Genomic DNA, 11,996 nt, shown 5'->3' with positions numbered 1-11,996 from the left:
TGTACATAGGACATTATAAGGTTATTCTTATGGTCTGAAAACCCTAAAAAAAACAATTTATTTTTCAAAGGAAAAAAAAATCACCCTGACAACATGAAAACAGTGCAATGAGAATCTCCACCATCCATTGCAGTGGAGGGGGATTCGATATGCTTCCATGCATACACACTGACAGAGGTGGGGAGGATGAGGGCGAGGGTGCAGTGGAAAGAATGAGACTGAGTCAGGTGTGTCTGCTTGCTGTCTCTCTCTCACCCCCCTCACACACACACACATACGTTGCAGCATCCCAACACCACCAGCATCACCAGGTGCAGTAGCTATAGACCTATGTGTGCGTGAGAGAGAGAGAGGAGAGAGGGAGGGAGGGGGAGATGAAAGAAAAGGGAGAGAGAGGGGGGAGAGAGAGAGAGAGAGAGAGAAGGCTGGCAAGGTAGCAGGATTTGTGTCGAAGCCTCTACTCTGTCAGACATGCGCAGGAGCGTCAGCAGCAGAAGCAGCAGCAGCAGCAGCAGCGCCGCCGCCACCGCTGCTCTGCGTTTCCGCCTTGGCTGAGCGGCGCGCACGGCTCACAAAGTAGGGGAGGGGAGGGCAGCCTGAGCCTGAGCCGAGAGGAAGAGAGCGGAGCCACCAAGACGCAGTGTGGCACAGCACGGACTCCGAGTGAATTACACCGACGCACCAACATCCCCAGCAGCGCGTCTCCGAAATTTCGCGTCAAGGAGCGCGGGAGCCCCCAGTGGAGCAGAGTGCACCTGAGCCTTCCATCATGGAGACTGCGATAGAAAGCCAGCACTAAAATGTGAGATTTACACAGGAATTCAGAGGAGAGAGAGAGAGCGAGAGCGATAGACAGACAGAGGGAGAGAAAGCGCGCGCGCGTGTGTGTGTGTGTGTGTGAGAGAGAGTGAGAGAGAGCGAGAGAGAGAGAGAGAGAGAAAGTAGCTATCTCCTGTATCTTCTGCGGGTGATCTCCATTCTGTGCTCCGCAGTCTGAAAATGAAGAAGTTCAACATCAGGAAGGTGCTGGACGGTTTGAAAGAGGTCTCCTCCTCCGCCCCGTCGGTCCAAGTGGGACCACAGGAGAACCATCTGATCCAGGAGACCCTCCAGTCCGACCATTTCCAGCTCTGCAAGGTTGGCGACACTCGTGATTTTTGCCCTGCCATTGCATTCACCATAGACCCCCCTCCTCCTCTCTCCTCCTCCTCCTCCTCCTCCCCCTCCCCTTCTCTCCCCCCCCCGCATGTCCTCCACATGTAGTTTCTTCATTATTCAGTTTGTGATGCGCATATCCAGCCGTCACAGGAGGACACAGCAGGTGTGAGTGCAGAGCCTTTTTTTCCTCTGTGTTCCTCCTCTCCTAAAACTGCTATAACATACAATGCTGATCTGATGGGTTTTGGATCCCATGGCACTCCGTATAACCTTGTCTTTCTACTGTGCGGCAAGGCGTTGTGGCGACAGGAGAAGACACAAGTTCCTATATGTTTTTTGTTGTTGTGTTACAGTGTGTGATGATGGAGGACCACTACCCTCTGTGGAAATGTGTGCGCCTGGCATGACCTGTCATATGGAGGGGTTGGGCCAAACTGATCCCCTCTTGCATAATAGGCTGGGTTTGGATTAGTAAAACGGTGGTTTCTGGTCGATGCCACCTCTCTCTCTCTCTCTCACCCCCCCCACACACACCACTTTACCCCCCACTTTATTGATCCATTAAGGACTGGTGGCGCCTGTTTGGAAGGGGGGAAAAATAGCTTGCCCTCCTCTTGTGTGATTTTGCCACAACCCTGCATGAGGTTGATTTAACACTCAATTTGCATGCTATGCAGCCTTAACTCACCATAGTGTTAAACTACTCAATAGCAGCATGAAGTGATTGTTGTTTAATATCAAGGCTGTGCATGCTCATTTGGAACCAGGTGCCTGTGTCATTGATCTGACACGACAGGTTCTCTGTGAGTCTGGAGGTCACAATCATGGAAGTTTTATCATTGTTTCTGTTGCCTTTTACTATTGTGTGAAAGTGTACGAAGGATAAACTTTTTTTGTATCATCATAAGAGTGGTCAGAAGTAATATTTTACTAGTGCCTGGGGTAATAAGTAAAAAAACTAGGCAGCACAAAGAAGAGTCCACACACGTTAGGGCTTAGGGGATAGTTTGGTTTAGTGCCTAGAAAAACCCAGCAGAGAGATTTCAGGTTTGATTGCTACTGCAGCCTTGATGTGTCCATCAACAGCTACAGCAACAGCCGGGCATCTGATTGAAGTCTCTCTCCAAAGCACTGCTGCACCTCCACAGTCTGTCTGGACGGAGACTCACACTGTAATGTTTCTCTGTGAGGAAGACAGGTGTTTCTGCTGCACTGAGTGCTTCTTATGTAACACGCTTTAGCCTTCTGCTGCTAAACAAACAAATCCAACAGCCCACCACTGGCTGACTGATGCCATTAAGCCACAGTCACACGCACAAATCAGGGTGGACATAAATAAAAAATAAATAAATAAAAAAAAAACGTGGGTCAGGGAATATCTTCCAAAGTACAATGCAAGAAATTGCCCCCCAACTGCTCCTTATCGACATGCTTTCTGTATGTATTATTCCCAGACTTCAGTGTAATCACGACTTCACGTGGGAGGAGGGAGTGAGAGAAGTAAAACGAGATGAAACGGAGAAGTGAGAGAGATGGAGTCTCAAAATAGGCGCCGCGATTATAAAAAGATCCTAAATAGTGATGACAAATATCAGGCTCTCGCGAAAACAAAAAACAGGGTTAGACAAACGTTTGTTTTCTTGCTTTCCTTTTCTCTTGTCAGCAAAAATGTAGGCTTTATGTGTCTGTTTCAACACTTCTGTCTGAGCTATATGGTGTTCACGCAAATCAATTTGTGTGACATCCTCTGACAAAACAACACCCCTATATATATATATAGCGGTATGTATGTATATGTATGTCTCTTCAACACATTCATTTTTTCCCTGTATTCCTCACAGACTGTCCGTCATGGGTTCCCCTATCAGCCGTCGGCCATGGCTTTTGACCCTGTGCAGAAGATACTGGCCATCGGCACCCAGAGTGGAGCTCTCAGATTGTATCCTTTCTTAGTTTTCCCTGAGTTGTTATAGGTCGCTGTGGCCTGTGGCAGCTCCTCTGGGCAGCTGCATCCCTGAGAGGCAGCAGCAGCAGGTAAGTGAACAGATGTCTGAGCTGCCATTGAGTTTTCAGTGTATTTTGTGTGCTGAAGAATTTTTGGTAGTCCTTTTTAAGAGCTGACGGCCTGCTGGCATGTTGTCACATGGTGAAATATCACTTTAAGCACCTTTGGTAATGCTTTGAAGTTACAAACTTTGTTCATGCATAGAAGTTACAGTTCTACAACGACCAACAACATACTCAATTGAGTCTCTATTGAGTTCCACATCGCAGCTGCTTTTACTGACATTTGCTCGCCCAATAACGCACTTCGAGAAAGTCCACAGATTAAACTATGTAGTAGAGGTAACTTGCATTAGCCTTCTTGCAGTATGAGGACGTTAACACAAACAGGGACAACAGCTTGGCGCAAAATGGCACCACGGGGAGTCGTATAGCTTCAGAGAACACCCGCGAGTGCGCCTTTGTCAGGTTGCTTTTACAGGTCCTCCATGTGTTCTCCTGCCTGTCCGACAACCTTTGCCAGCTCATTATTGTGTGATGAAGAGCTGTCGGCCTGTCCGTCCCTCGTTCCCACCTGCTGGCAGCTATAGTTGTGACTCAGTCTTGCTCACCTGCGCTGGAAAGGTGAGGATATAAACGGAGACTCTCGCAGAGTCGCTGGCAGAGCAGAATGTACCAAGCTACTTTTGGCAGACTTATAAAAAGACAACGGTGGGCAGTCTTTCTGTCTTTAGTGTGATTTTTCCTGACAGACTGAGAAAGACACGGGAGATAATCCTGAAATGTTCCTAAAGATTTACAGATTCAACACAATACATGGATATCATCATCCCAAGCAGAGCCTATTCTGCCAGTCGTATGCATGTATTATTATAGATATAAGATGAAATCCTTCCTCTGGTGGACATACAATGTTGGGGCCGATGCTGTAACTGGTGAATAAGCTTAATGGGGCTTATGTCCTGGTTGGTGCGTTACTCCTTTTTAGCTCCAGACTGGATAAACTCTGTAAGGGAAAGCTGTACTTGAGGCATATAGTAGGTATCCCATAACTAAACAGCCTAGGGTAAGCTTGCATTCTCCCTGGTTCTTGTCAGGTGGCTCCTGCTAGCTCAGCTGAAGCTGGTCACTTTGAAATTGAATGAACAGTGTAATCTGTGTGTGAGTGATGTGGATCTGATAGAGTCTTATCTGAGTCAGAGGGACGGTGAGTTGGGAGTCGTCCATTTATTTGTCATGATGGTTTTTCCTCCCCTGTCATTTGCTACACAGTCAGCCCTGTTTCTTTATCTGATGGCAATGATACCAGCGTGGCACAGATCGTTATGGAGATTTTATGACTCATGGTTTTTGCGTTGCCATGCTGCAGCTCCTAGGTTTTTGTGTGATGCGTTTCAGAGTCCATCCATAGTGCGCCACAGACATCATGGCACTGATATACATCTATGTCCTGGAGGTGATGCTGTTTGCAGTTGGTGGCAACCAAGAGTTGTTGATGTTAGTGCATGTCTGTGGATATTTGTGCCTGTTTGCCTCGCTGCCTTGCCAGAACATTTGGCTGCACCACTGTCCCATGGAGGATTACAGGAAGTGGCAGATCAAGGGCCTCAGTCTGGCAGCGTGGCAGAGGACGGAGAATTACAGCAGGCACAGGAGGAGTGTGTGTGTGTGTGTGTGTGTGTGTGTGTGTGTGTGTGTGTGTGTGTGTGTGTGTGTGTGTGTGTGTGTGTGTGTGTGTGTGTGTGTGTGTGTGTGTGTGTGTGTGTGTGTGTGTGTGTGTGTGTGTGTGTGTGTGTGTGTGTGTGTGTGTGTGTGTGTGCGTACATGTCGCTGTGTGTGAGAGTGTGAATGACTCCTCTGAGGACATGGTTGATCCATCCAGCCATGAAGCCCAGTCATTTCTGTGATCCCCAAAACTGTCTCCTGTTTGATGCTCACCACTGACTCTGCTGCTGCTGCTGCCTCCATTATCCAGCTGGGTCGATGACATTGTCCCTTTGGTGTTGTCTAGAGGAGGGACAGAAGAGGAGTGGAGAGAGAGAGAGAGAGAGAGAGAGAGAGAGAGGGGTTTGGCAGGAGAACCAGTGAAGAGGACAGGCCGATAGATATGTGCGTGTGTATGTGTGTGTGAGAGAGAGACAGGCTATCCCCCTGCTTAAGATCTAATGGCTAGGAATAGAACCATTATTGATCCGTGTATGGTAATGCACTGAGACACACACACACACACACACACACACACACACACACACACACACACACACACACGCTTGTCTTGAGCATTTAGTAAACAAGTTTCACTGTGCAGCTGTTCACTAAATTGTACCGTACATGTAAGCAAGAATGCAGTGTTGATGACCAAAGCCGGTTTGGTTTGCAGATGGATGGACGGCAGACTTAAATTATTTGCGCTGATGTCATTTAAACATCAGTGGCAGGTTGTTGACACAGAGGTGAGCTTGTACCGTAAAGAGGGATCCATCCATCCATCCATCCCTCCCTCCCTCCCTCATCTACCGCTTTATCCTCCACAGGAGGACAACTATCCACTACTATCCACTCTCACATCCACGGTCAATTTAGAGTGTCCAATTGACCTAATCCCCATATTGCATGTTTTTGGACTGTGAGAGGAAACCGGAAAAAACACACACAGGGTCTTCTTGCTGCGAAGGCAAGATTGCTAACCACTATACCAACCATGTGGTGTAGTGGAATAAAACAGCGATATAAGACCAAAAAAAGTAGGGCTAGTTCAACACAATGCTACTTTAAGTCCTGATAAGCTTCACCTTTTCAATGTAACAGATATCCTGTATCAAAGGCCGTGGAAAAGCCATTCTTGACATTATTCTTGGATCACTTTTAAGTGAGTTGTGTTTTCGTTGGACAAAGTTGTTGCTGCACATGTTAAACAACACTTAAGGTGTGGAACAGTGAGTCATTATTGTTATTGGCACTGGCTTTGAAATAAACAGCAATAACCGACTGGATCCTTGTGTGTGTTCTGAGGCGTAATGTTAGAGGAAATAAACAGGTTTTTTTTTTTTCTTTTTAGAGCTCTGCGTAATGCACTTTACTGTGTTAACGGGAGAGTTTGTCACTGCTTGGGAGGAATAATGGCACTTAGCCGATTTTTGGCAGCGTGTCATTATTAATGCCACATTTGAATGTGTATGTGTCTCTGTGTCTCTCTCTGTGTGTGTGTGTGTGTGTGTGTGGTTTTTGGATGTCTGCGGCGGTGCTCACCTCCCAAGAGAGCCGGCTCCTTACTGGCGGGGGCCGCGACAAATGGCAGTGCTATAACTCAGACATTCCCTGTGAGCGAGCAAGACGCTGATCGATAGATCAAATTGTCACTCTATGCTCTGCCAGATTATATCATCGACAGGCGCGGGACAACATAGGCCACACATGCCAGTGGGGGCACACACGCGCAGACGTCTAATGATGGATGACTTAAAAATGTTAGTGGATGACATGCCCACAAAAAAAAAAAATACTGTGAGGTGACATGCGTGCAGAAATAACTTGGATCACACGCATTTATACTCGCTCACGTATGTTCTTGCAGTGCAGACGTTGTTCTCTCTCTCTGACTGACAGTAGCCTGGTGCAGATTTTCATCTTCATCATTAATCTGCCTTCGGTAATAACTGTGCGAACCCTTAAAAGTTTTGTCTACAGCCACAGCAAGAATCTTGAAAAATGAGTGGAGATACTTTTAAGTGATGAAAAAGAAATTGTTGATTAGCAGCAGATATCAGCGTTTACAGAAATTAAAGTGTTCAGAGCACCTGATTGCATATTGCGATGGGGAACTTTGATGGGAATTTCAATATATTCACTGTTTAGAAATTCTACCACGACATACACTTCTGTATTTAATCAATCATTTTAATTATTTTGTTTACCAATTCTTCAGTATCTTTAGAGACGGAGGGATAGGAAATTGTGTGAAACAGTTCTTTGCATGGAGCTCTCTTTCTCGTTCATTGCTTCAAGAGTGCAAAGCTTACAGATCTGTTTTGTCGTATCTTTGTCCTCATCTTGCGTTATTCTTGACGGGATTGTTGTAAGTTGACTCTTGTAGAAGGCAGTTTTACAGGGCAGCTCAGGCCCGGGGTTGTTGAGTGTGTGTGTGTGTGTGTGTGTGTGTGTGTGTGTGTTGTTGTGACTCGGTTTATGTAATAATGTGCCGGAGATTTGTGCCCCGCGAAGAAGGCGCTGATAGAGGCGGCGGCGGTGTCATCAAAGGAGTTAAGCCTCTTCTGCTGCCTGACGCCACTGTGTATATTGTGTGAGCAGTGTTTTATTTTTTTTGGGTCTGTGTTGAAATCTCGAGGAAAAGTCGTTCCTGAGTCAGTTGGTAGCGGGGTTAGCTTGCAGTAGCATATGGGGCATCGAGGCGTCATGCTGAATCTAGATGGATTAGTCTCTCATCCCAGACGACCTTATTTCACTTTTCACAGAACAATAAGTGTGGCAAGGAGACGGGAAAATATCTGGAAATTCAGTCAACTTGCTGCATCTGATTCAAGTTTTTTCTGTGTGTGTGTGTGTGTGCATAGACTGATAACATTGATTTTCCTCCATTTCTCATCAGTGTATACATAAAAATAATAGAAAACAAGCTGTACATAATGTGTGTGTGTGTGTGTGAGAGAGATACAGAGCAACAATGGCTTAGAGGTCACCAACCTGTGCACTAATTATTCCCAACAGATGGCAGTCAACGCTTGAGTGGGTCATTGTAAATATACAGTGTCATGTGGTCTGGAGAGAGAATAAATTGGTTCAGGTTTCCACACTTAGAGGGCATATATGTACATATGTGTATACGTATATGTATATGTGTGTATGTGTATATGTGTGTGTGTGTGTATATATATATACATATATGCTTGGCTCGAATCTGACGAGTGAAGCTCCTGTGTTTTGATCAAGCAAATCAGGCTGCTGCTGTGTTTGCTGCTCCGGAATTGCTTGTCACAATGTTTTGAAGTGCTAATTAGGCAACATCATTCCAAAGTAAACTCAACATTACGGAAATTACTTTCCAACTTGACGTGAGGCCTGATACCGGATGCTGCTGCACCAGAGGCTTTGTGTTGCAGATGATATAGAGGCCAGTGCTTAATCTCAGTCTTTCAGGCACACCGTCTTCTAGAGTCTGGTTAAACTGTCTTGCTTACATCATGTCTGATCATCGTTTTAACAATGCTGACTTGCTAGCGCAGTGCCTGTTTTATTTTGTTTTAGATTAAGTAGAAACAATGGCTCAAGCGATGGAAAAAAAAGTACCTCATTTATAAAAAAAAAACAACAGAATGATTCTTTCAGGTTTTGTTATTCCTGAGGGTGGGGATTTTACAATGGTTTAAGATTTGAGCTCCTGCATAACCATCGTGTTGTCAGTCTTGCCGAGTCCATTCCACAATGCTGTCGGCCCCGGTGTGATTTATGATCTGCTCTGCTTCAAATGAGCGCCTTTTCAGCGTTTCTATGGCCACTTGTGAGGACCGTGTTCCTTTTCATGTATTGATTTACACTCGTCTTGTTCCTGGTCAATATGGTCCTCCACTGTAACAGCACTCTTGTGACCAAACGCTTTGACCAGTGTCTAGTTCCCACACCACAGAGGTCCCTCATCATAAAGAGTCAAGTTTCTAAAGCAAATGAACCAGCGTTCTTTATTGGATTCTCTGTGTCGCGCTGTCTGATGCAGTAGTTATGGGATGTGTATGCCGTGTGTGTGTGTGTGTGTGTGGTAACACGATGCCTCCTATTGATTAGCTATTGCAGTTCATTTGTGAGTCTGAGTTTTAATTACGACGACGCGTTCTTTAATTCCTTGAAGACTAAATGCTTCACTTCTCGGAGCATATTCCTTTACAACTGTCGAATGAAAAACAAATGATCCACGTTACCATTTGTCTTTTAAATAAGTGAGTGTTCAGTTTGATGATGAAGTACAAGTTGCTGCTACTTTGGCGTGTAGCGACTGTCCGCTCATGTAAATATCATATCATCATATGATGATATGTGCCGTAAATCCAGTGTCTCGGTGAGTTTGTCGGATCATACGTGACACTGACAGAGAGTTGGCCGGGTGAGATCGAATTAAAGCCATTGTTGAGGTCGGAGGAGAATGCAGTGTCTTTCAATTACCTTGAGTGTGCTCAGCTTGGAGATTGTTGAGATGAGACATCTGGTGTGTAAGCACAGGTCCTGGACTGTAGCTGTCTGTGAACTTCACTCCTTTCCTCCGACAGCAGGAGACGGAGTATGATGCAGTGTTTTTGTCTCAAGGTGCCCCGGTTTGACTTTAAAGGCTTCACCTCGAGTGATTGAGAATCCTGCGTTTCATCAGCTAAGAATAGACAAAAAAAAAAGAAGAAGAAAGGCCGTCCTGTTTGAAAAATATTTGTGTGAATCGCTGACACTGGGGTTTTTAACTTTGATGTTGTGAGGTGTTGAAGTGTGGCCTTGTTGAGTCTAACTTGTGCTGTCACGTTGGCACCGTCCCTGTGGTGCCTGTAAAGGCGACTGCCGCCCAGGACGCTGTGAAGCGCACACACACATTTTTATCATCTTGCTGTTTGCCCTGCCCTTCATGTGACCTCCAGGTCTATATGGGTCTGTGATTGAAGTATTCCTCCCTGTTTTTTTTATTCTCTCTTGCACTATATGTTTATCCCTTTCTACTCTTGTGTAATTCACATTCCCAGGGATATAATTGTTTTGTTCTTTTAGGAATGCAGGATTTTTCTAATGGGATTTAGTGTTTTTGTGCTCCTGGTCCTCCTGCTGATTCTCTGCAGCTCATTATTTTTGTGCAGCTACTGTAGGTAATCTTCTCCTCGCTCTCTAGGGGCTCTGCTCCCTCCATGTTTTAATGTTTAATATGTTTTCTTATCATTTCTTTTTGTAACCCCTCCACTCCCAAGAGCCTATACTGTCGCCACATAAGCCCCTGTATCATTATGTGTATTTTTTGTTTACTACTTGCTCCTAAGTTTCTCTCTCATCTCCCGTGTGATACTGCGCAGCATATACAGTAGGTGATATTAATCTTAACCTCACATGATAAGAAATTGCAGAGCTTTACTGTGCAGTCATTACTTTCAAAGCAGTGATGCGTGCAAGTATTTAATCAGATCATACATGTAGTGTTACTTGTCTGCCTGGCATACCGTGTTCGTAATGTCGTTGGGAATATAATGGGTTTTATAAAAGGGATTCACTTGTTCTTCATTGGTACTTTAAAGCATGAACATCTGAGTCCACGTACATTGTAGCAGAGGATTTAAAGGCTAAAGTGACCCTCCATGTCAATCTTTTTTCCCAAAATCCTGATTACAGGTAAATCGTGGGCTATTAAACTAGCCTCTCTCCCATTGGTTGGTGTCTGTTGCCATGCCATTTAATACTTGTTTTTGTACTCAGGAGTGTACTTGAATTGCACCTTCCCTACATAAGCTTATTTTCTGAGTCGCAACTGTCTGACTAGACACTAAAAACATAGGTAAGACTTCATGTTTTAACCCTCAAGACAACATGCCAATAATCCTCTTTGTTTCCAAAGTAACATTCTCTACAGGACATGGAGCAATTAAAGTATCTATTGTAAACATATAATCACTATATTACAGTACATTTACATGAGCACATCACTCTGTGAGAAGCTAAAATTAAAATGTTTATTCCTGCATAAGCAGACCATAACCCACAGATTTTAATATGCAATACTTAAAAAAAAAAAAGAAAAGAAAGGAAAAGCAGCAAAACCCTCATGTTATAAAACCCTGGAAACTCAAACGACTTGAGTTGATTACTGAGTTGACTTTTCATTCCTGCACTAATTTTAAAGGCACACATAAATAAATGAAGTGTCTCCATAGTCCTCCACTTAACACCGCCACCATAGAGCCGTGCTTTTTTTCTTTTCAGTGCATCATTATCAGTTTGATTTGAAACTCAGACCTGATTTATATTAGCGTGGAGTTTGCGAGGCACACACTTTGTGCATGCCTAAATTGGACGAGAGCTGCGGTGTGTTTGTGGTAGAACAGGTGTGTGAGGAGGCGGAGACTGTCCTGGTTTAACGCCGTGCAGGCAACAAACTGTGAGCACCTAATGACCGTGGGCTGTGTAAATGGTTGGTTATGACCTTACTAAAATCTATACACTCAGTCACTCTGTCTGCAAGGTCCTCGAAACACACACATGCGCACGCACACACACATGCACAGTTCAGAGAGACCGTGAGGTTTCCAAAGTACCAGACCTTGAGGAATTGCCTGTCACTGCGATTGTGTGTGCAGAGACGTGTGTGTGTGTGTGTCTGTGTGTGTGTGTCAAGGCTCCTGCACACAGCGACAGAGCTGTACAGTATGTGACTTCAGCTTCACACATACAGCACTTGTGTGTATCCTTTGCTGTGGTTTTTATATGTATGTGCAGTTTGCCACAGCAAGGACTTAACACCTAGTAAAAGGTGCAGCCAGGTCAAACATCTGTTCTGGCAGAAGCACAAACACATTATTCTACAGTTTAATCGCAGTAAAGCTCGACGTTTCACACCAGTATTACACGACTGGTCTTTTTTTCTTTTCATGTGTTTTTTTTTTTACTAAAGGCTCATTTCTACATAGTCAACTCAATCAAATTCAATTGGGGAATATTAGTGTCTCAGTCTGCAGTAGATTACAAGGGACAGTGACGCTAATAGTGGTAGCATGTTGTGGAATTTATATTATAAACATATTTTCCAAATAGCTCTGCTTTCAATCAAAAGTGTCCATAGAGGAGTATTGCACACTAAAGACCAA

General features: G+C 44.7%; 1 protein-coding gene across 3 annotated transcripts in view; it reads left to right on the top strand.

The window, feature by feature from the left end:
* Nucleotides 1–481: 481 nt before the first annotated feature.
* The window catches only part of stxbp5a (syntaxin binding protein 5a (tomosyn)), an 83,640-nt gene continuing 72,125 nt past the window's right edge, over nt 482–11,996 (top strand). For all 3 annotated transcript variants that reach the window (XM_058613296.1, XM_058613295.1, XM_058613294.1), the window contains exons 1-3: nt 482–802; nt 993–1,137; nt 3,000–3,097. In XM_058613296.1, the coding sequence (XP_058469279.1) occupies nt 1,000–1,137; nt 3,000–3,097 (236 nt within the window). In that variant the 5' untranslated portion in view covers nt 482–802; nt 993–999. The remainder of the gene's footprint in view (nt 803–992; nt 1,138–2,999; nt 3,098–11,996) is intronic.

The sequence above is a fragment of the Solea solea genome, chromosome 17 (assembly GCF_958295425.1).
Source record: "Solea solea chromosome 17, fSolSol10.1, whole genome shotgun sequence".
NCBI lineage: Eukaryota > Metazoa > Chordata > Actinopteri > Pleuronectiformes > Soleidae > Solea > Solea solea.
The sequence above is the reverse complement of the archived record's forward strand: the minus strand, read 5'-3'. Positions and strand labels throughout refer to the sequence as shown.